Source organism: Neopelma chrysocephalum, unplaced genomic scaffold, assembly GCF_003984885.1.
Source record: "Neopelma chrysocephalum unplaced genomic scaffold, ASM398488v2 Primary Assembly neopelma1_80b, whole genome shotgun sequence".
Taxonomy (NCBI): Eukaryota; Metazoa; Chordata; class Aves; order Passeriformes; family Pipridae; genus Neopelma; species Neopelma chrysocephalum.
Genome location: NW_020897742.1, coordinates 3671246 through 3696893, shown reverse-complemented (window position 1 = coordinate 3696893; position 25648 = coordinate 3671246). Strand labels below are relative to the sequence as shown.

The 25648-nt window shown below is 35.8% G+C and overlaps 1 protein-coding gene across 1 annotated transcript in view; it reads right to left on the bottom strand.

The window, feature by feature from the left end:
- NBAS (neuroblastoma amplified sequence) overlaps positions 1-25648 on the bottom strand; it is a 168086-nt gene that overhangs the window by 119062 nt on the left and 23376 nt on the right. The window contains exons 14-28 of the mRNA XM_027690224.1: positions 24918-25111; positions 23597-23854; positions 22711-22836; positions 21428-21579; positions 20440-20574; positions 20088-20166; positions 19275-19379; positions 18778-18914; positions 6042-6125; positions 5253-5406; positions 3689-3874; positions 2742-2915; positions 1633-1766; positions 865-927; positions 181-303 (exon numbers count right to left, since the gene is read on the bottom strand). Of these exons, the coding sequence (XP_027546025.1) occupies positions 181-303; positions 865-927; positions 1633-1766; positions 2742-2915; positions 3689-3874; positions 5253-5406; positions 6042-6125; positions 18778-18914; positions 19275-19379; positions 20088-20166; positions 20440-20574; positions 21428-21579; positions 22711-22836; positions 23597-23854; positions 24918-25111 (2104 nt within the window). The remainder of the gene's footprint in view (positions 1-180; positions 304-864; positions 928-1632; positions 1767-2741; positions 2916-3688; positions 3875-5252; positions 5407-6041; positions 6126-18777; positions 18915-19274; positions 19380-20087; positions 20167-20439; positions 20575-21427; positions 21580-22710; positions 22837-23596; positions 23855-24917; positions 25112-25648) is intronic.

The following is a 25648-nucleotide window of genomic DNA, read 5'->3' as shown; positions in this document are numbered from 1 at the left end:
GACTTGACTGTGGAGAATGCAGCCAAAACAGCAATCACGTTAATCATTAGTTTAACAAAAGTATTTTAGGTACACCACCTTCAGGGTGAGTGCCACAGCTCCCTACTGCAGCACAACAGGCAGGGACTGTCACCTGACTGTCCTTTCCCTCTTATCTCCCGCTCCCCTTGGAATACTAACTTGCGACCTGTGTGCCTTGTCAGCCTAATCATCAGCTTCCGTGCCTCCTCCACTTTGTCCTTTGTGTCTTTCACAAAAGAAACAGGTTTCTGAAGTCCATGTTTCTCCAACAGCTCTGACACACTGTAAATAGAGAGTCAGCATTTTTGAATCCTGCACAATCGTACAACTACTGCTGCAGCAGCAGTCTTAAAGCTCTCTCAGACAATGTACTGCAAATGCAAACAGATTCCATAAAATCTGTAACACTAGGGATTAGCCAGAATAACATTATCTACATTTTTTAAAATATACATAATAATAACAATACGGTAGGGTAAACACATCACCAACAACCTAATAACATATCTTTACGGTTTTCGTCTTTGATCACTCAAAGCATTATAGAGTATCAAGACCAAAACAAACTCCTCAGTTAACCCTCTTTCTCCTCAAAACAAGAACAAAAAAAACTCCAAATCCCCAAACTTTTAAAGAAAAAAATCTATGCATTTTTATGATATTCAAAGAGATAAAACCATTCAACATTTCTATGTTCTGAATAAAAAAACCTTACAGATAATCTTGTTGACAGCACTAAAAACAAGGTAAGTATTCTTGCTACTTTCTTGTCATAAAAAAGTTCTTGGCTCTGCCTAGTGACTTGTGTAAGAATACATTATTTATTTTAGCAAAATTAAATACCTAAGAATTTGTTCCAGTTCATCTACTTCATCATGAAGAGTGTTAGTTTTATCTGTTTCATGCCTGCAAAGATATTACACAATTAAATACATATATACACAAGTAATTCTTATAATCTCTTAATGTAATTCATATTACACTGACATAAAGATAAGCAGTTTGAAACATTCCTTGATTAAAATGAAATATATGTTTACTTGAAAATATTAAAATTGTTAGTTTCTTGTTGGGAAGATTGAGAGGGTCCCTCAGTCTCCCAAGAACAGAGCTGCTTCTTCCTTAGACTATTCTCAGGCTCTCTCCCTCATACATGCAAACGATACTGGAATAATAGTTGACATCTCCTCTTCATGTTTCCACTTTCTTGAGAATTACCTGTTCTTCATATAGGTCTTCCATCTTCCCTCTCTCACGGGGCCATATTGCTGCTTGCAAGCTAAGTGCAACATGCCACTATTGTAATGAGACCAACACGACATGAACACTGGGTCTCAATTCATCAGACTATAAAAGTCTAAGGAGCTAACACAGAAGCCTTGCTCCAGGCTGCTACTTTAACTCGTGTTTTTCTGCATTATCTAGTAGAGTACATACACATCACAAGCATACAGATACACAGGTGATGATCATGGCAACTCAGACAGGAGCAGAATATTCCAATAACATCAACTGCCCTTTAGTGACTTAACAACCATTTTTAAAGCATTAATTCACAAGTATATTTAATATTTCTAAAATATTTACAAATAACCAGCTGAAAATGTTTACCCATATCCTCTTTGTGGAAGACATTCCAAAATATCATAACAGAGAGAGAGCTGGTCATCTCGTTCACAGCTATAAATACATTCCAGTGCCGTAATCATAAGCTGGTCTTGATCAGGAATAATTTTTTGCTGACACTAACAAGAAAAGAAAGCACACTCATTTTTATTTTCCATTTCTAATTCAACAGTTTTCTTCTGAATATAAAAAGATGTGTAGTCCAAGTAAGTATATTGTCTCTAGGTGCAATCAGAGTGCCCCTTGCTAAAAACCTGGTGAAGTACCTGTTGAAGTCACAACCTGAAACATAACTTGGATGGTTTCCTGCAGTGCAGACACTTGAAAGAATAGTGGTGAGCCATTATACCCTTTTGGAATTTGAAAAGCAAAGAGGGCACAGGGCAGAGGAAGGCAACTGCTGCAAACATTTGTCAGATTTGTTTAATATGTTCAACAGTATCAACACACAAAATAGCTGTGGTTTTGCTCCACTAGTTGATTTTTGTCCATACACTCGGAAAGTTCAATAGCATGCAAAAATGTGCTTATGTGCTCTGGAAGAATTATTTAAACCATAGAAGCAGCATGAAACACTCATATGGAAGGCAACTTCAACCCTTACCCACTGAACTTTTCCCTCAATCTTAATGGTCCCCATTTTATTCTTTGGATTTCCTGTGAAAAGCAGGACGTAGGGGAATTAATTTGCAATTTAATCCTAGTAAAATTCCTCAGGAAAGAAATATTAGTGAGATCATTAAACTCTTTCATATTCACTTTTAAAAAGTGAATATGCCAAGAATTTACTTTGAACAGATCACCAGAAAATTATTTCAAAGAAGAATCCATACAATAACTTCTGTTCTACTAGGTCAAGATCATTTTTACATTAGCTTGACAATCTCATCAGGGACAGTTTAGCTGCATCATAATGTATGGTATAAAACCTTTTACTTAATGTGTTCTAAAACATAACAAATCCTGAGTCCAAGAGGAAGAGAAAGATCAGAAAGACAGTCTGATTTAAATGAACTAGCCCTATTTATGAACTTCTCTCTTCAGGACAAGAATTTCCAAACAAACCAGTAGAATCATCAGGGCTCTACACTTACAGCAGGTTTTGAATTTTGAAATATCTTCAGAGGTAGAGTCAAGTCTTCCTTTGCCAGTGTTACTAAATATTCTTTAAAAAGTGAATTTGCCAGTCCAGGGGACTGATTTTCACAGCGGTGGAGAAAAGGGATCATCCATTGATAAACATTCTTCACATATTTTTCATCGGAGGACTGGAAAACACAATGAATTAGAGAGGGGAAAAAAACGAACAAATTCAGCTTCATTATCCAAAATAAGCAAAAAAAGCAAAAAACAAACAGAATCTATTTTGATCAATATAACTGAAACAGTATCTTCACCTATCACAAACAAGAGCTGAAGCCTGACATTCACCACCACTGCACAGATCACTATACAGTGAAGCATTGAAACAATCTTTCTGCTACCCAATGGCTTGGGGAAACCAAGCAGTACAGGGAGTAAAGCCCATTCCATGAGGAAAGCCCAGCTGTCTTCCTCCTGCCATTTCAATACGAGTGAAGGATTGGCTTGCAAGCATCCCAGAATAGCATTACTTTCAGCAAAAATGCAAGACAGGAAATGTAATTATGAGTGATTACATAAATCCTAAGAAAAAAATGAAAATCCCGAGTATTTTCCTCTAGAAATGCTTCAACTGAATTTCAGAACCCTATTCAATCTCTAGCTATATTTTAACTTTTCCAAGAGGTCTTTTTCTATTCTGAAATGCCACGGACACGCTGACTACAGAACTGAAAAACACACATCTGCTGCAGAGGCAAATATTACGATTTCTTGACAATATTTAAAGACACCAACACACAGTAAAGGAACGGTTAAAATGTTAAATTTTTGTTGAATTAAAGACGGAGGTTCATCAGAAAAATGTCAGCCACTAACAGTATCTTTATATATACAGGATTTATGGTAAACCGAGTTACAAGAAACCAAGGTATACTTATTAATTTATTTTGAAACTCACATTCTTCATTAACAGTCTCAGCTTCTCAATGTCTTTCATCTCTAGAAGTTCCTTTAAAGTCAAGGTTCGATCACCATCAGTCTCATAAACTACTGTCTCAAGAGTGATTAGATTGTCACAAAGCACCTGCAGACCAGGAATATTCCTCTCCATGCCAAGACGAACAAGGGACAGAGCACAGTCGACCTGAAAAAATAATAAAAAAACCCTCACTGCTGAACAATTTTGGTTTGCCAAGAACCAAGGTCAATCTGTGCCCCGTTTGTGTTTCTTTCCCTGTTGCTTAATAGGCAATTTTAAGTTCCTAGAAACTTTTGTGGACTGTATATTCCTAAATGGCTTGCTCTTTTCAGCTTTATAAAGACCAAATAAAATGCTTAATCTTAGAGAATGATGTCATGAAAGGCTTTTGACCAAAATGCATCCCACGCACATAATTTAGATTATTATTCCTTCTGGAGATCATAAACAGAGATACATCACCTCATCTCACTGTATGGAATATGAAGGATTGTTCTAAACTAAGACAATCAGGTAACTGACATGTAAGGTGACTTTTCTAGCTGATCATGATTTAATAATTTTAATTGTTGCATTTTATGTCACAGAAGATAATTACACCCTTTTTCCCTGGTGACTGAAACTACCTTTATATGAAAGGTTCTGTTTGGATTTCAAAGAATGCAACATTGGCTGTATGTATTCAGCAAGGCAGACGTAAGTGTGGAAGAGCAGAATGAAATTTGATTTCTATGTTCACAATTTAATTGATTCTTGGAAGTTGCTTTTATTTCAATACATACTGATAGGCTGTTAAGATCCCAGGCAACTATAATTAAAAAGCCTTGGAGGACTGAAAACTTGAAGAATGAAAGAACTCACCCATTAAAACTAACTCATAGTGATACTTGCAGTCAATCTCCTTTTCATGCAGCTAAATTGGTTTAAGAAGCACTAAAATACTGGAGCACATCAGTGATGAGCTCTGTTCTTACTTGCAATGCTTATCTTTACCACACAGAGTTTCACATACTTTTAACATACAAAGAAAATCAAGCAAAAATAAGCTGCATGGTAGCCCTACAGAGACACAACAGAACTGCCAGGAATCAATCATGACAATACCACATATTGACATATGACAGTGACACGTGACTGCCACATATCAATGTACATGATACAGTATCATGTGGCAGGTAATAAAATATGTTTCTCAACATCCTGTGCACAACTTCACCCCCCTTAGTTGTAAACATAAAAATGTAATGGTAAACATTTTTCATGGATTACAAAAGAGCTACTATCTACTATGGTAAACCATGTGAAAGGGAATCTACTGGCTTCCTATTCGTTCCTATGGATTAGTTATTTGGCTAAGTAAACTTTAGAGCAAGCACAAGTACACTGCAAATGAAAAAACAAATACTTCAAAAGCCATAATGAAGATTGAGACACAGTGTACATTACTGAGGGAAAAGTGTCCCATTAATATGCATTAAGAATATTAAGGATTCTGTTGAAGAAGGCTGATCAGCCACCATCATTTCCTCACTGCTATTCTCACCTGCATTGCATATTTTTCAATTTCCTGTGCTCTGCTCAAATACCAATCAGTAACGAGATCTACTGAAAGGTCAGTAGTCCTGTACTTCAGTAATTCAGGTTGCATTTCATACAGAAACTCGCCTTCATCTTGCAAAATTGGTTCAATAATAATCCTTTAAAAAGAAAAAAAGGGAGTATATGTTTAAGTATATATTTGCTTGCATTTTTTTTCCACATCAGTCTTTTTTCTAAAACTTCCAAAAGAAAATTATACAATCAACCTACTGCTACACAATAATTTGATAAGACTCAAATGCCAATTGCACTGAGTGTTAGTTTTGTCAGAAAAGCAACTAGTAAGAGATTTCAAACAGGAGACAGATCATGAAGGAAAGAATCCTCTCTATTGAAGACACAGGTATGCCCCACTTCTGCTTTCCATCTGTTCCTCACAGTGAAAGGCAGTTCTGTGATCCATTAATGCTGCTATGATAATGTTATGGCTGACAAGTAATGGGTTGGAAGGAAAAATAAGAGAAATAAATCAGGATCTCCAACAGTAACCTCCCACTGCTCCCATGCACTTGCCAAAGTTACTCATCACAGAGGCACACTGCAGGTAATGCTGGAACATGAAACAGTGCTCAGTCAGTCTCACTAAGAAGGCTGAGAACAGAAGTCAGTGAGTACAAAAAATAAGAAGCCAGTCTTACTGGGTATTTCCCACACTTTAAGATTAGTAAGTAAATTATTTCTCTGAAATGTACATAAATATGGAGAAATATATTTGCTTTTTATATATACTTACCTGCATTCTGCTTTTTCACACCAATCTTCTTCACGATGCTTCTGCTCATTCCAAGGAAGAATTTTCAATATCCCTTTCCTGTAACTGGTATAACAGAAAAGGGAAGCTTTACATAATTTCATTTATTTTTAATTTTTATGTCATTCAATTAATAGAATACACAGCACACACAAGTATTTCAGTGAATTCATAAGCGTGTCATTCATTCACAGTATCAATTCTTTAAGATTTATTACTTCTTAATGCAGCTTTACAAGTGTGATTTGCCTCTATATTATCTGTACAAACACATATTCTACCTATACCATTAAAGATCCAATAAAAAACATTAATAAATTGATTTTCTTACTAACTATACCTTAAAAAAAAGGAAAAAAACCACTACACGCTTTCAGAATTTTTACCACGTCAAACTAAGTATTACGACTTCATGTGCTGTCACAGAAGACTGAAATGAATAAAAACCTACAAACTTCACATCTTGAAAAGAAACCACCACAATTGTTCAAATTTTAGCACAAATCCTCGTACTGAAGCAAAAGAAGATATACCCTGCGGTACTGATCTTCTCAATTAAGTTTAATGTGGTTCTCTGACTACAACCTTCCACAGAGAAACATCCTCTAAATATTGAGGTTGATGAAGAAAACAAATCTGCTTAGGATACAGATTAAGAACAGCATGGGCTATTACTAGAATGATTAGTTATGGCTTGCTACTGTAGGCTAACTGTTTAAACAGTATAAAACACAAAAAAACCCCCACATCAAGCTATGAAGAACATAAACTAAAGAGACATTAGAGTTGCAGCATACTGGAGCAATAAGTTGTTTTAAGTTTCACACATTTTCTCCTGACCTTGATAATAAACGGCAACAGCAATACTATGTGGACAATGTCTATCTATAAATTAAAAACTGACACAATCTTCTCATCCCTTGAAGAGCAGCACTGTAACTCAGTAGCTTCCAAAGAAACAATTCCAACCAACAAATCAATTTCCCAATATAGCAAGAGTCAAAACAACAACTAAAAATCAGTGACTCCATCTCATTTAGCAACAGCCATTAAACTCACGGAGCAAAGCAAGACATGCCCACACTAACGGCCCTGCCCCGTACTCACAGACATCTCACCCAGAAGGTTGGCCACTCTCTCTTTCCCTCCTCTATGCATTCACAAATAACACCGTGTTTTATCACAGTAATTCCAACCCCCCCCAAATGATACATACTGTAGAAAGCCAGCAATAAACTGGTAGATTTGCAGGTTATAAAAGTCAAACAAAAGGAGGGGAGAAGATGGAAAACTGCTTATTCCTGTAGCAACACCCGCATTCAACTCCAGTTCAGCTGGACAAAACACTACAGTTGTCTTAATAATTAGGCACCATGTAATAACATCACTGAAAAATAATTAATAAAGAAAACTCCAAATTAACATTTATGGCATATGTACCAGGAATAAAGTCACTTTAGGAAAGTGACTTTATTCCTGGTACATATGCCATAAATTTATTGAAATATTCATCTTATTTATTGAAAGATCCATCTTATTTTTGAAAGATTCATCATCCGCCCATGAATTTGGGGGATTAGGCAGCCTGTTAGTTGTTTAAATCTTAGATAACATAATTTACCAATAATTTTAAATATTAATATTTAAAACTGAGTTCATAAACAAAATTAATATGGCCTTATTTCAAATGTCATACATGAGGATGTTATTATGAAAAGTTCAGTGTGTAGTGAAAAAGTTCTCTTTATCAGTTGAAATGTCAAATACCAGAAAAGCCAAAGGGTCATTAATGCTGTCTTCCAAAATATAAAATCAAGACAGTACAAGCAGCACTTTATGATTCTCAATCAATAATGCTCTCTCTCTCCTTTTTCTGTGTTCTATTTCACAGAAAAGAAAGCAGGACAAAATTTGCCCATGACAATTTCTTTTCTTAGTAAATTTTTCCCATTCACTTCCCAATAGGCTTAAGAAGACAGTTCAAGGGGTGGATTGGTTTGCTGGTTGTTTTGACAGGGGCAGAGCTGTGGAAAGACTGGGGGTAGAACTCAAGAAAAGTAGAAAGTTACAGACATAGTTATAGCAGTACAGAAATTATAGGGGGAAATGCAGTTGCTACTCCCTGGATATGGTCAGCATGCCCAATTTCCCACACACAGTACATGCTAAGGGAACTAAACGGAGGGTGGAGTGGAGCAGAAACTGTGCCCAGACTCTGTTTAAATCCTTGCAGAGGAGGGAACTCAGTGGTCCTTATTTGCTGATAAGCCACATCACAGCTGAAAACCAAGGAAGATAAAGGAAGATGTCTTGCTTTTGAATCAACCCTGGCAAAATCACTTTCTTTGGACTGATGCATATCCCCATCCTAAGGTTATTTCAGATTCTACAGTTACCCGATGCCAAGGTACTTCCACCCTTCATCAAGTAAAATGTATGACTGGAGTCACTCAAGATCCACTTCTAAAGAAATAGTGTAAAAGTTAAGAACGGGGAGAAGTTAGGGCTGAACCTATCTTCTCCCCCATAGGGACACCTATTGGGCATGAACCATACTCTACATGAACTCAAGCTAACTTTTGTTAGGGAGGACAGCTTGCCCGTATATTGCTTTGAATATGTTTTTACAGTCAGATACTATCACCAGCAATCCTCAAACCTTAACCTGCCTCAATTTTATTAATCAAGAGTGTTATTCCATGAACTGTTAGTGTGAGTCCTTCAAGGATGATGGCAGCTGCTGACAGGGGGTAACATACTTGAATAAAGGCGTGGAGCCCCAGGAGGGGTCTCTCCCTTTGGCCTGTGACCCTGAGCATGTCAGTAGAACTGCCCTCTGATCTGGAGAACTACTCAGTGAAGAGTCCCCATATGGGACACTGACAGACTGGTCGGGCACAAGGGTCTTGGACAGACTAATCAAACACAAAGGGTTTGAGGAAATCTCCCCTTTTCATGTGACTTTGGTTGGTTGGGGTTTTTTTTGTTTGTTTTTTGTTGTTCTTTTCGGAGGGGCTGGGTGTTTTTTTAAATATTAACACACTTTCTAAATGGGGAAAACAAAAGAGAAAAGAGCTTTTATACAGTAAAGGACAGACAAGGGTTTCATTTCAGAAGCTGCTCCAAATGTCTGCAAAATTGTAGCAGAATTACTATGAAAAATAACATAAAAAGAGGAGATTTTCAGGTAACAACTCTAATTTCATATTACAGATAGCTTTTTATCCCAACATTAGCTCACATACTAATGCCTTAACTATTATAGTCTCCAAGATTTGTAATGTACTTTGTTAAAATTATTTGATGTAATCAAGTCCTACAGGCCCATACTGTGTCTGAGATTATTTTTTTAATAGTAAAACAATAAAATAAATTTTTTTTTATAAACAACAGCTCCACTAAGAACAGCCTGAATAGTACTGGGGAACCTGTAAAACAAATTCAGTCCCTCTCTATCAGTCCCTCTCACGTCTTATTAAGACAACATATTGGCTGAGTCTCCATCCCTGGGGGTATTAAAAGACATGCAGATGTGGCACTTAGGGACCTGGTTTAGAGGTGAACTTGGCTCTGTTAGGTTTAAATTTGGACTTGATCTTAAGGGTTTTTTCCAACATAAATGATCCCATTATTCTATTAAAGAGAACACAAACTGTGCCCCTACTCCTCTCTTCCAAAATTTGGCTTTTGCAAGTGTCTCTGACACACTGAACTAACTGACAGTGGTGCAATAGGGGAGACACATCACAAGTAAATATCAACCACCTACCCAGCCTGTATCCCCAACTCTTTCCAGAAAATGATCTGCATTTCTCTAAAAGTAGGTACTTTCTTTCCTATCCCTATAAACACAAAATACACCTGGGTTTGTCCTTAAATTCTAACTGTTTCAAATATTTTTTTTAAAAATACTTTACACTTTAGAATTCTTTCCAAATAAGAGAAGTCATGAATTACATACAGACCCCATTAAAAATATCTTCTCTAACGTCTCAGCCTTATAATAACTCAAATTGGAAGTTTACCACTTAAAAAAATAATTTTTGAGAAAGATCTCACTCAATTCAAGTTCCCAGGCTTTGCTCTGAGAAAGTTGTTTTGCTTCCCCTTTTCCCTGCACTTCCAAAATCCACCAAGTGATGAAGCAACGTGTAACTCTGCCTCCCTCTATCTATCTTACTTGACATGGTACAATTGAAAAAAAAGTTGAAATACAGAGACAAGCAATGTGAATGACCAACAGCAAGAAGCGTATAACATCCCTTCCATAAAAGCCAGAACAGATTGAAAAATCCTAAAAGAAAGAAACAATATGCCAAGGCTGATATCAAGTTGACAAGGTATACTATTTTATGATTTCACTTAAATAGGAAATAGCATTTCACTGTTCTTACTTCCTATAACAGTGTAAGCTGATGAGACATGGCCTCGTTTGCAACAAACAGAAGATCTGTTTTATACAATATGCAGCTCAGCTGTTAACTACTTGCTGCATGGCATAAAAGATAAACCACCATGTCCTTTGGCTCAAAAATAGAATGAATTCCTGGAATAAAAAGTGTCATGGAAGTTTCCTATGTCTAGAAAATATCTAACACAGGATATTTGAGCCATATATTATAGATGTAGTGTTATTTCTCACTTGAGAAACTTCAGGTAAATGTTGCAATGTGCTTACCTGCATCATTTTTTTTTTCACTGACAACTGTTGTTGGCCATTTGCCTTCTGGCCAAATCTACCAAGACCAATCTCATGTTTCAGCAAAAGGTTTTGCAGGAATGAAACCTACAGTCATCCAGGCACATCAAACCCAAAAGTGCTAAAAGCATACTTCAAACGTTTTTCATAAAAGCTTTTTAACAGACCTCACTGCAAAATACTAAAGAGGAAAAGATTTTTCATTTCATGGCAAAGAATCCTTAATCAGTGCAATCTTGACTGGAAAATGTCTGCTGTATCTTTTTTCCCTTCTCACAGCAGAAAAAGTTAGAGCCAAAAGTCAGGTGTATAGATAAGCCATAGAAAATACTTTTTAAAGTATTTTCTGCTCTGGCTCCATTTGCCATTTTTAAAGTATTTGGGTTCACCACTGGAATAAGTTCAGAGAGGAATTTTATATTTTTAAACTCTCACCAAGAGTCAAGGTGCACTCAGAAACCGCCTCCTCTAAATGCTTAAAGAAAACATCACACAAAAAAAAAGCCTACAAAATTTTTCATCCTAGTAGAAATCGGCAATTATGGAAAGACAGTCTAAACAGGAAAGTTTCTTACTAAGCTAAGATCACATATACAAAAAACCCCAGCAGAACCCACAGCACTCAGAGCTGACTCCTAAATTCATTCACCTTCTCAACAACACTGAAGAAACATGTAACTCCCTCCTTCCCCCCACAACTGCATCCAATTGTCCTTACTTTCTCTCCTCATTCTAAAAAGTTAAGAAAAACTCTTTGTATTTGAAATCAAATACAAGGACTGGAATAAACCAGTCTCAACACAAGCAAGGATGAGAGATCCCTGTACGCAAGTCCTTCATAAAAGCAAAGATTAGAACACTGTATTTATCTCAACATTTATCACAGGCTTGTTGTTAACTGATATTTCTGTTTCAGCACAGAGTATTTTTTTTCTTCAAATTTCTATTATCAGTAATTTCAGTGACTCATGCAGAAACAGAGAGCAACAAAACTGGAAAAGTAGCTGTCAAAATGGAAGTAAGTCAGTTAAGAAAGATTTCAGGCATCAAAACGCTATTGCAGTCTGCAAACTCAAAAACATACATGCAGATAAGACAGAGAATAAAGACATACAGACATGAACACATATCTGAAAATAGGCAGACCTCCCATTTTTCTACCGTGTTTTTGTTTACAACAACTGTACAGCAAATCCAGCTCAACAGGGGCAAATCAGAACCTCCCCTCATGCCCTGTGCACATGACATTGGTCTAACTGGGCTGAAATGGTGAATTCAGCATGCACAGGTAGCTTGTCATAAATGCAATGTACACTCTGTGCTACTGCATCCAGAATTCATTCTGTCCTTATGCTACACAACTTTGCAGGTTTGTTTTAGTCACTGAAATCCCACAGAGGTCAGAGATACGTGTAGGTTAAGTCTGCATTACTATGCAGACTCACTCAAGATTCCAGACACGGGGTCAGATCACTGCAGTCATTGAAATAGGTGGCTTTCTTTTCCAACTGAAGGAAGCTCTGAGCTGTGCCATACCATAACTGCACACAAACATAAGGATGGCTTCGGGACTTTTTTTTTAATTTGTTTCCTGAGCCCCTGCTTCTCCCCCACCCTTTACCCTTTTCTCTTTTCAACAGTAGAATAAATATGATTGGAGCCCAGTAAATTGACTGATTATAGAGGTATTCAACTCTATTTCTTCAAAAAGAGCTGACTTTTCCTGTATTGCTCTTTTCACTCTATTGTTTACATTGGCTTAGCAATTCTTCCCATTCTTTTCTTTGTCAAAAGAGGTCCATGCTATTATAGTTTCTGTATCTTACCAACTGCATTTATTGAAACCTGTAGATTATTTTTCTCTGCAAGGACAGGCTTTCAAAAGAGGAAGGTCTAATTCAGTTTTAAGGTCAGATTCCAATTCTCTCCATTACCAATAGCAACTGGGTGGGTTTTTTTTTTCTTCAAGCAGTTCTTACAACAGGCCTGCCTCCAAGACTGATCTAGTTGAAAATAATTTTTTTTTCCTTTTTAGATCTTTTCCCTTGTAAACTCGTGCACAGTGAATGCACAAGGCAATTTGCCTCAATGCATTTATGAAGCAGTATCTTTTTGGTGAAAGACATTGACATTTTTAAGAATAGGGCATTTTGGAAGTAGATGAATCTTTTCCTTTTATTTTTTTTTTAAATCATGTCACATTGTCTGAAAAGTTGTGTTATAGACAACTAATTCTGCATTTGAAAGTTGTTAAATAAATAAACAAAATAAATAAAATATTATTTTTTTAATTTCATCTAGAAACTCCTTTGTCCAAAGTCTGTATCTTCTCAGACAGCAATAAGGAAATCAACGCCACTTTCTGTTGCTCTGCAATTCTTATGGCTCTAAAACAGTTTTGTTATGTCACAATTATTTCATAACTGAGGATGAAATATAAGAAACGCATCCCATATGTATCGTCTCAAACAGCTGCAATATATATTGCATTGTTCATATTGCATGAAAACATTCTTTTTTATCACTACAGTAGCTGAATAGTGAATTAGTACAATTATAGAACTGATTAAAATGCTTCAATATACTATGTGATACAGAAGTGGTGGGCAAAGAGAGAAGTGCTTCATTTTCCAGGTGTATCAATAGGATGTGGCAAATTCATCAAGACTGAAGTACAGCTGCTGCCTAAAACAGAGTGCCAAAAACATCACACATTTGGGGAAAACTGATCTGCATAAACCAGTGGAAAAGGTATCCCAGCTGCTTTTGGCTGCCACAGTTAACTACCCTTCAGAATTCCTGCTGTGTACACTGCGATGACAGGTCTTTTGAAGCAACCCTGCCACCAAAGGAGAAAGTTATAACTGATTTCACATAAATAAATCAAGCTGTGCTTTAATGATGTGTTTAACCTTTAACAGAATTTGGGGAGAGGAAAACTTCTTTTTTTTTTTCTCCTAAACAACCTAGGACGATAACCTAAACATCAGAGAAGTCAACTAATATACACAACCACAGCTCAGAAGCTCACTATGGGTTTTTAACTTGTATACAATTAAAACTGTGAGGCAGCAGCTTTCATAAAATCAAAATGGGCTATTTTAAAGACACAGCTGAACTCCAAGTAAGATCAAAGCTATCTGTCACCAGATCATGAAAATACTACTTCAGAACTGTACCTTTATAAAGCACAATAAACGTTCCTGGGAGAAATTTTGTTCTAAACCCTGTAAAAAGGCAACAAACGAGACAATGGCAGCAGTACACTTTCATGAGAAGACTGGGCAAAGCAAGCCAAACTCCAGTTCATGACTGCGCAGGCAAAAGACACATATGGTAGATGAAGTCAGGACAAGTCAGGCATTAAGAAGCCAGAAACACACAGAAAATCCTGTTAATGTTCTGTGGATATACAGCATAGGTATAATTCAGCTCACATGCTACAGGAAGGTATGTGAAAGTTGCTACTGGTCTTCTTGAAACCTTCTCCATGCTGTACACTCAGCTCTCTCAGCTGAATGACAGCTCAGCTCCAGCATAGCAGCTTCTGTGAAACTTTCCCCTTTCCTCTCTGACAGTTTGTGTTCTCCACAGCTCTCTCATGGCTTCAAGTTCTCATTCTCCTCTTAAAAAACTCCTCAAGACTACCACCTATGTACTTTCACAGCTCACTGTCTGCAGCAGCCTCCTGGCTGCAGTGAGCTGTTCCTGCTGTTTTTCCAGATCCCAACATAAGCCGTTTGCAGAAGAGTCTCTCTTCCTCCAAACCACTGCTTTAATTTTTAAATGGACGAGAACATTTCCTGCTCCTCCCGTAAGTCAATCCAGACAGGAACACAAGTGTCATCAAAACTTAATCCTTCTCTCAAAAATTATTTTTTCTACTTCACAGTAGAAGGTAAGATCTAAGGGTTTCTTTTTTACCAAATACATCCTGAAAATAATTTTAACTACATTGATCCCTCTACCTCTGAACTGTTTTTTCTTCTCCTTAGTGCAGAGAAAAATGATGTGCATATAAAACTTAAGCCTTCATTATTTTCACTGTAGCACTATACAAATGAATTGAAACAAATACAGAAAAAGAACTGACCATGGGATTAATTCTTTTGACATGAACACTTCTGAACTACGCTAAAAACAAAAGCAGTGCTGCTTTAAAAGAAAAAATGTGGACTATATATTAGTTCTGCAGACATTCAGTCATCAAACCTATATACATGCACATATGAGGAAGAGAGAAGATGAAACTGTAAAAGCTTTATTGAAACTGCAGTGCCACAGGCAGTAACTAAAAACCTAGTTCAGGAGAAGATATCATTATGGAAAGGGAAAGCTAACTGCTTATGAACTCTTAGTAGTATTTATTCATTCATAGATGAAAGTCAACTGCATGGAAATTTCCAGGTTTTTAAAGCTTCACTAAGTTTTTAGGAGGTATTTCCATTCCCACTCCAGTTCATCAGGCAAATGGAGCTCATCCACAACTCTCCAGTAAAAATTCACTTCATGTCACAACTGAAAACCAGTATTTGAGAAAGTTAAGAAGTAAAAACACAGCAACATATAAAAAGTTACTATCTTAGAGGGAAGACTTTTACTATGGCATAATGTGCAATATAGCAGACTTATGGCTGCTGAGGGAACCATACATTTGAAGTTCCAGACTTCTGTAAGTTGAAAATGTGAGCAGTAATGTTACAACATAGCAGTTAAATGTAGTAAAAAGGATAAGAAATTTAAAAGAAAAGGAAAAATACTCCAGTTATGTATTTACAACACTGGTAAAACAGTATTTTTCTAGATCCCATTTAAAAACCTCAGGGCAATAGTCTTAACTGTACATTAAGAACACTGGCTATAGCTATTAAAACAGAGATTAAAAAGAGCTACCATCTTCTTTGACTACCTAAACTTCAACCACCTTCATTCTAGTTGTCTTAACAGATGTAGTCTGCGCATCTGATGGATCTTTAAGAAGAACCGTGAATCCTAATGACTTTGAGACACCAGACTCAGGAGCCATCATTATAAAAGCAGATGAGAAATAATATGAAAAGAAATAGGAAAACATCACAATTCCAATTCTGAAAAAACATATTACTTAGTAATGTCTGTCTATCACAATACCAATTTGAAGCCAACAGGCATTTAGAGCCACCAATGTGTCTTAGTGTTTCAGATTCCTGTTGCAACTTAACATAAGCTTCACTACAGAGTCAGTAAGAAGAGGGATCAAACCTCTGTAAAAATGACTACAGCCCAACACTTCAACCCTCAGCCATCTTACCTGTGACTTTTATTAACTGATGATTATTCTCCACCAACCATAAAGAAACTGGCACTCTACATCTAATTTTTGGTGTATAAGTTGGCATGATCAGCACTGTCCTCAGCTTTGCCATCTAAGCAGAACTCAGACAGCAAAGGACTCTGCACTGGGCACTATCCTGGCATTAGAATCACCAAAAATAACACATACCCTAATGAACCCTAAATGAAACGTCCTCCTAAATTTCTCCTCAACTTTAGGATACTTTAACCCCCTAGCACACCATCTTAGCACTACAAAATCACTAAGCATCAGACAAAAAAAAAAAAAAATCACCTTCCACCTAATCGACCCATCCTGACACAAAAAAATGGGCCCCTTATCCTGAGATCTCTGCAATTACAAGCTGCATAAGCTAAAGAGAAAGTAAGTGGTAATGCTGCCAAAATTTCTTCTACTAATTATACACTGGGGTTTATATTTTCGTAATGTTTTTCATTTGTTTAGAAATTTATTAACTGCAGTCAGTACTTACAACTTTTTAATGTTATGTGGGAATGAATAAGTTGTATCATAACCTTGTTTAATCAAGTTATGGCAAATTATGTCTACATATTGTCTTCTAATACAAAGAAAACTAGACAGCACACTCATTTAAACTAGATTTCATAACCATAATGACATATCTACAAAATGTCAGTAATTGTATTCACTCTAATAATCCCCTTAAAAAACAAATGCTAGAACTAAAAGGCCAGTAAACTCACTTAAAATAACCAAGAACTTCAATTCTCTTTAATTCCCACAGGCTCATGGACCTCACTTTATGTGAAACAAGAACTGCCAGAAGATGAAGCTCTCTGAACTGGAAAGGGATGAGAGACCCACCCTATTCCAAAAAAACCTTTTTAAGGTAGTAAGAAAATTTTACTTTGTACAACATAAGTCTATTTCATTAATATATTATTCTCATTAATAACTATTTTCATCGGTACATATTTAATTTTATTACATTAATAAAATAACAGTTTTGGGAGTGAATTTAGCAATATTATGTGAGCAGTTTTGTAAGAGAGAAACAGTTTTTGAAAATGGTTAGATCACATACACAGTATATTTTTATATTTTTACAAGTATATGGGATTTGTGTAGACAGGAGTTGATCTTATCCTCATTTTGTAGCAGTCCAAAGATAAACACTTCAGACACACAGTATTGTCCGTTCTGCAATCTCGAAAAAAAAAAAGTGTGAACCTGCATATACTTGACCCTAGCACTGGAAAGTTCTGTCTGCCACGGGAATAAAGATTTAAACTATATACTTCCATTTTTCAACAGCAGATAAAACTAAGTTCTTAACCCATAACTTCACATCTTTATTACTAAATCACTAGTGAAATGTTTTATTTTAGCTGTCATTTTGCCTCTTGGCACATAAGTCAGTTTTGTAAACAAAGCATACAACAAAAACAAAATTTAAAAACAAGAACAAACAACTTTTCAGAAAGAAGGGGAACATATTTATGACCAACAAAATATCATAAACACATTTAAGATGACCATTCTTCCCTATGTCTCACATTATAAATCTTATCAAAAGATAAGAAGTGGAATATATTTTACCAATTTCATAAACACTGCAGTAATTTCTCTTCATGGTTCTAACTGTTACCTTAAAGAAAAGGATAAAACAAGTGTTTTCATGCCTTAACTACACATGTTCTTAATACTACCAACACATAAAAAGGGAAGCATCAGATATCATGAAAGGAAGACCCCTCTTTCTCTTTAGAAAAGACAAAACTGTTAAGTATTATAAGTTAGGAAAGAAGTCAGGGGAGTAATCTGATGAAATGAAAAGCCCTATTCTACATAGACAATTGACCAAATTGGACTGTTAAGACCTTGAAGTGAAAAACTTAACTATAATGTTGAAAGACTACAAAAAAAATCTTTTAGCTACTTCAAAAACTTTCCCTCTGAAGTAAGGCTTCAAAGTCATATTATAAAATATTGAATAATGACATTTGCCAACTCCTTATGAGCACTGAACAGTATGTTTCAAAACTAATTTCACAATTGAAGTGTCTGAAAGAAATACTCTAGAAGCAAAAAATTCTTCTAATTATTATACAGAACATAATTATGATGTTCAAGGAAGACTCTCTTATTAAAATGTATATAAAATTTACAGTAAACTAACATTTTATGCTGAAATGAAACAGTAGGAAAATCTGGATTTAAACCTTTTCATAATTCTACCTTAAAAAGTTGAGTAAGAGTCAGTATCAAGAAAATTAATGATTCTGAAGTTACTGATTGCTTAAGTGTTAAATTACTTCTCGAAACAAATCCAGAAAAACATTATTTGCTTCCAGGGAGCTAAACACTTGTATTATTAATTTCCTAACACTAGCTGTTATTACAAACCAATTAAAGTCCTGTATTACACATGTGAAAATCTACATAGTTTCAGGTCAGAAGAGTCCATGTTCCTGTTTAGATATGTAATGGAGAGAACCTTTAAAATTCCTACCTTCCTGTTAATAATCAGAAGAGACCAAAAAGATTCCACAAATGGCACAAAGTAAAGTAGAAAATGAAGACTGGTCAAGTCCATATACACAAAGTTGATCCCCTTGATTTCAGGTAATAACCAGTAGCTGAGTGCCATATATGGAAACTAATTTATATTTTAACCTAAAAATCATCTTTCTTTTAGTTAATATCTGTTGATGCATCCTTACCGAGCTTCAGGTAACAACACAGCATATTCATGTGGCGAAGTAGTCTCTGGAAAATTGGAGAGAATTGCCTGTCTGTGTGGAAGTACAGCTGATCCATGGAAAGTGAACAAGATTTCCAAGGCTCTGACATTGCTTTCCTAAAGAACAAAACAGTAACTTGCAGAACTAGCCTAAGACTGATTTAGACTAAAAATAAGCAAGAAATGAAAACTTAGATCATACAACAAAGATTTAATTTTTAAATTTTCTTTAGCAACAAAGAAAATAAGCCTAGGATCACAGCATTCATTTATGTAGTCACCTCTACCTCTTAAATTACCACTGAAATTCTGCTAAGTTCAAAGGGAGGGGGGAAAACACTTAAGTGCAAACAGCAATACCAAAATAACATTATATTCTAGCAAAATAAGTATATTAATAATTAATAGAACTATGCTAATAATATAACAACCAATAAATAGCATAATATAATAAAAATATATTAATAATATTAATACCCGAGCATAAGTTCTTGCCGAAAGTACAATATTCTGGTTTCTGAACTTCTTGAAGAATTCTCCATCATAATGCTGCTCAGCTGCATGAGGCCCTCCAAGGATTTCCTAAAAAAAAAAAAAAAAAAAAAAAAAAAGAGCAGAACTGCTTTTTATGCACAATTTACAAAAGCATCAAAAAGACTACACATTTCTTTATCTTAGGATGAGTAAGTACAAGACATATGCTGAAAAGCATGCTGTTTTTTGTTTCAGTATGAAAAAATCAGATGCATTTTTGCTTAATAAGCTAAGACAACTGCCTTATTTTAATTAGAGCTTAGACAGTATTAGTTGCAAAGAGATGTAGTAAGTGTCCTATGTGAGGGTTTGCAGTGCCAACTGCAAAGTTAAAATATAAAAACTTAGCAAAATACTGTTTGACAATCCAAAAACTTTCATTTTGGTAAGCTCATGGAAGAAGAAGATTTGTTAGAGAATCTGAATAAAATATGCCAATTCAACTGAGTAGTAAATCATAGTAATCCTGCATGAACTCCACATCCCATGTTGCTGCACGACCCAATTCCCTGCAGACACAGGATGTTCAAAGCAGGCTTCTTCCCAACTACACCTCACAAGACTAGAAGCCCTTGAAACAGTAAAGCAGGAGAAATAGTAGCTTGAACAGAAACATCTTACTTTTCTCCGGTGACAAACTATAGCATTTCAAGAAGACTATAAACATTAATACTGCAATATGTAACAAAAAAGATATGATGATGTGATGAAAAAGTTATAGGAATACCTGCAGATTGAGAATTCAAGAGAACTCACCTCATAGGTTTCAAGGCGATCAAGGTAAGTTAACAGCTTGAGCCTGCTACGGCAGAGTTCCTTCTGCTCCAGTGTTAGACTGTGTTCAAAACAGGAATTTTCATGTTTGCAATTAATATTGTACATCATGTGCTCATGAAGACCCAGGTTACATACACACTTTAATCACTCTGTGCACTAGAATATATCAAGAAATTAAGTAAACCAAGAACTTTGACACAATATAATGCCCATTAAAATTTAAAACACTTTCCTATTAGGAAGAACATGCATGAGAGTAATTACGTTCTTGCAACTGTGCAGTTATTATAAACCTGTAACTGAATAAAACACAGCCTAACATTTCATTTACTTTGAGAAGTTTACTGATAATAGCAGTTCTTGACGCTTCTTGGCCTCTTTTTCCTTTCTAGTATCCATTTCTTCATCTGGTGACAAAAAGTCTTCATAGGGAACTTCAATGTCCACCTCCCCCGGTAAGATAAACCTGGAAGACAAAACCAACAATCTAACCAATGACAATGAAAAGAAAAAAAAACAACAAAAATATATGATGAACTAATTTTGGAGAGACATACTAAAACAGCTTTACATTTATGACTAGACTAAAAATCTACTTTTATAGAAAAATACTGAGTTTTGCTGCTGTAAACAAGCAGGCACTCATCACAAGCCAACAAAAGGCATCACCTCTTGTTTCTACCCCCTCCCTAAACCAAATCAAAACCAAACTTGATAAAAGTTTATAAATTCCACAGGTAGCAGTGGGAGTGGCAGCAGATCTACAGCAAACAATGGTAATAAATGACTGCATAAAGAACAGTCTCTTCTATTTCTACCACCAAGAACAGAATATTGTGAAGAATTGTCTCCACTGTGTCTTGCTTCTGCTTGATCATTACAGATCATTACAACAATTAAGACATACAACAAAAAGCATTGATAGGGCTAGTTGCAGCTTCCAGAAGTAGCAAGAGAAACAGATTCTCATAGAAAAATAGTCATATCATTAAGTTCTCTAGGATGAAGAAGTTATAGGACAACCAGAGAAGAGGGAAAATGCAGTACAAAATAAATAGTGATTTCCCTTTTTATATTTTACATACACACATTTACATTTAACATTACATTTTATGTACATACAAAGATTAAATAAGAATAGGTACCTTGTGGACATCTTTAGAATAGCCTGATTCAAAGCATTACCTTTCTTTATGTCCTGCAAAAGCTTCTTAGCATTTCCACTAGTGGTTGATGAAAAAAATTTAGCAAATTACTAGAAATTGCTTTATACACCATTCTTTAAAGTGAAAACAAACAAAAAAATACTCTTCTCAAACCTGCCACCATCTTCTCCTTTCCCTATGGCCACAAGAGCCTCCAAGTCTGTGCCTTTCAAGCCATACTGAAGCAGCTTCTTAGCAGCATCTACATTTTCTGGAACTCTTTCCAAGCACTCATGAAGAACCCATGCGCGTTTCTTAATTTTGCTCTGTCCAAGAACAAGAACAAAGACATAATGTTATATGGTTCACTTTAAAGCAACAAAACCAGAGATGTTAAAGTCTTCTGATCTATTTCTTCCACTTAAGAAAATGCAAAGTTTATCGGATGACTGACAATGTGAGCCAACAAGAGAGATGAGAACCCAGAAAAAGTAATTCCCTCAGAGTGCATGTGACAGAAAAGGGCATAGACATACCAAATTATTTAGCAGAACTTTCAGAACAACTGAAACAGAAGTTATTATTTGTACTTCCTAATTAACATCACACCTGCTTACAATAAATAAAATGTGATGGTTTGGAGGTAAAATGCAGTTTTCATAAACCAAGTGTATTCCACAATACCACTAGATATTTTCAGTATCATGCCAATAGAATTCTATGACAGAAAAGACACCAGAGTTACAAAATACATTGCCCTTATCTAATGATCTCCAGTAGACATTACAGACCACACAAAAAATGACTACTTGTAAAAATCTTATTTTGACATTCAATTAATATCTGACTTGAAAAAACAAAAATGAGATTATATTTCTCTTGTTCTCTTGGAATTCTTTTTCCTGTAACACCATTAGGTTGTGCGACTTTGACACCACTTGTCTGCTGAGTTAGATGTCTTCCTTCCAAGCCAAAAAACCTCCATGTTGGATTCTACTGAAACGCTCCAGTTACAGGTAGCAGAGTTCACTGTAAATTTTATTAATCAGACTTTGCTATATAGCTACTGATACCAACTTCACTGTCCCAAATCATTTTCTAAAATACTTGGAAGTTATTTGAACGCTTTATATTTCCAATTATTATTTGTCATTTGCCAGGCAGCAATCTACTGCTACATATGGGGGAAGAGATCACACTAGAAAAAGCATACTGCCATGAATGGAAGTTAGAAGATATTTCAAAAGACAGACTTCCAAGGTTTCCAGATCAGGTCTTCAGTTAAATTAACAAGATTGCTCTCTTTCACATGATATGAAGTGGAATTTGCAGGACAGTTCTCCAAACTGCCACCAATTTACACTGCATAAATTAGAACACAATTGAGAATTCAATTGCTGTGAAGACAAGCAGTCACTCTGATAAGAAAGCCTAGAAGTCATAAACAACAAACCCACCAAGTAGTCTTGAATTGAAGCAACATTAACAGCTGACTTCCTCCACTGTCTTTGGTACACAAGATCAGAATCAAGGCCATATGTTTGAGCTAAAGACAAAGCTTCTCCGTATTCTTCATTATCGATCTGAAAAGCAAATACATGAAAATGAAAGTCATCTGATTTCCATAACAAACAATCAGTTAATTCCCTGTGCTGAAACAAGTAGAGGGATAATTACTGTGGGTATGCTTAAACAGGTAGGAAATAGATTGGTACAGGATACAGATAAGTAAGACTCAAATCTGATGGACACCTCTAGAAAATCAGAGATTTTCCCTCAAAAAGAAGGACGAAGTTATTTGAGTAACAGTATGACATCAGCACTCCCTGGAAACTTTAACAACTGTAGAGTGGGCTGGTTTACCATGTGAACAATTGAAACAGCCTTGACAAAGTAGTCTCTACAACAGTCATAAAAATGAAGAAGTATCTCTTCAGTAAGATCGAGTCACAGCCCTAACTTGTACGTTAGGCCTGACAAAACATATAAAACATTCACATCAGTGAAAGTTAACCCATTCCCTGGCCAGTAACAAGCTAAACTGATTTCATTCAATACATTTGCCAGGTTTTTCACTATTTGTAAACACTGACAGAAGTACAGTTCCAAGTCTGGCCAAGCCAATGATGCAGTGTCTCTTAGTGAATTCCAAACATCATTTAATTTCAATTATTATAATGCTAGTTTTAAACAATGATGCTCTTGATTAGGTGACACAGTACACTGTCAATTAAGAGACTCTTAGAAATATTCTGTTAATATAGCAGGAAATAAAAGAAAAATAAAAAGCTCTTCCTAAATAAAGCTGATTAAGAGAGAGAGAACCTTTCCTGCTATACTTACTTTTCTCTGGTACAGTTCCTCTGGAGTCGTGGATCTCAAACTGACAAGGCGGAAATTCTTTGTAATCGTACGTGGTCGTTTACGTGGAGGAGCAAATCGTTCCATTTCTGTCACAAAGTACAGGCCTTGCTTCAGGTAGCTGAAGTATCTGTCCTTAGCAGAAGTTTCATCATCTGAGTCAGAGTCATCTTCTCCTTCATCTTCATCGCCAGGCCTGCTCTCCAAGCGTAATCTTTTTGGAACAAGTTTTATCTCACACTGCACAGAAAATATGAACGAGAAGCATCCACTTAGTACACCTGAACGAGTTTGATGAGGACTGAATACACCTCCACTTCCAATACTCCAAATGTCAGAGTCAACATTCTCCTTCCCCTTCTCTTTACACTCTTTATATCTCAGTTTGCTTAACATGCTCCACAAACCTTGACTGCATTTGTCTCCTGGATCTGAGGCTCCATCCCTTACCTACTGAAGCAGCAAAGCCTTTATAATAACCTGTTATTACACTAAATGTCCTCCAGCACCCCAGAGAGGACAGAACTATGGAGACATCTTTGTACACTGTTCTATAGCTTAATGCAGCACTCAGGAGTGTTTTCAACTCCCAGCTATTCAAAGCAAGGTCTTCTGTTCCATGTAACTACATATTGGGCTGCAATATGGTAGTCACTGGCAGTATATTATCTCCAGAATAATACACCTTTCCAAAAACATACACACAAGCTTTGGTATGTACTGAGATATTCTGATTCCAATATTATTTTAAATTTTTTTTAAGATGTTTAATACCTATTTCATTGTAAGCTTTAGAAAAGAGTAATTTTCTTAGTTTCAAAGAAAATTTATTATTAACTTTACTATATTCTACTCCTTCCTACTATATCCTAAAGATAAACAAAAAAAGTATCGTTTAATGGCTCTGTCTTAATTTCTCTTAAATATACTCCCTCTGTAAGAGGCATGTCTTTCAAAATGGAAGAGGAATGTTTGCAGTGTTCTTCAAGTGCACTAACAAAGCAGCGAAAACTGTCAACACAAACTGCCTCCTGCTGCAAGACTTCTCTCATTGCAACTCAACCTTCTAAGATTTTTGCCTCTACTCTCAAGAAGTTATTTGACAATCAAGTTTTTAGTACATCAGTTAAGTTGCAGCAAGTTCAGAATTTCCCTACAATGCCTATCTAAAGAAAAAGAAACACTTGTTCTATTACTAATAACAACCTCTTTTTATAACCACAGCCCGTCTTAGAATTAAATATACAAAAGCAAACTATTGTACTGCATTCCAAAAAGGTATCTGCTTGTGCACATTCCTCACCTCCAGACTGAGAAATCCTCCATCATGAGCTGAAGTGACCTGAGGAGAACTCTCAAACCATTCACATGACTTTCCCAGTAAGTTTCTTAACGTCTTGACTGATGACACAGTCAATGCACCAGAGCATCGAGCCAAGATGACAGAATTATCTGCCCACCAATTTACATCTATCAATGGGTAATAGGATTCTTTATCTAAAACAAATAAGAATGCACCATAGAAAGAAAGATCACTTTAAACTCTAGATAAGAACAGAAAACACTTTCATTACAAAGAGATATGGCCTAATTTAACAGACATTTACTATTACATGTACAACCTTGATTCACTAAGTTTGTATTTTATACCAACTACATGTTACTAAATCAGTTCTGTATTAAATAAAGCTGCTGAGAAGAAAAAAAAATCACTTAAAGATGTAATATATATAATTTATTTAGAAAAAGAATTCACAGTAATCTGATTTACTTGTACAAAATATGACAAATTTCAGATATTTGATAAGGACATACTTCAATACCTATCGGGCCATCCTTGACCTGTCAACAAACCTAATACTAATGAAAATCAGAAAAGGCTACACTGCTTTTGAGGACAAGTGATAATTACGAACAAGGCTCCTAAAACAGCCTACAAGATGAAGTTGTTAGGAAGATTAAACTAACAAACCAAATAAACAAAACAGTCTAGAAGATGGAAACTGTGGCATTTGCAAAACTGTCTTGATTGTG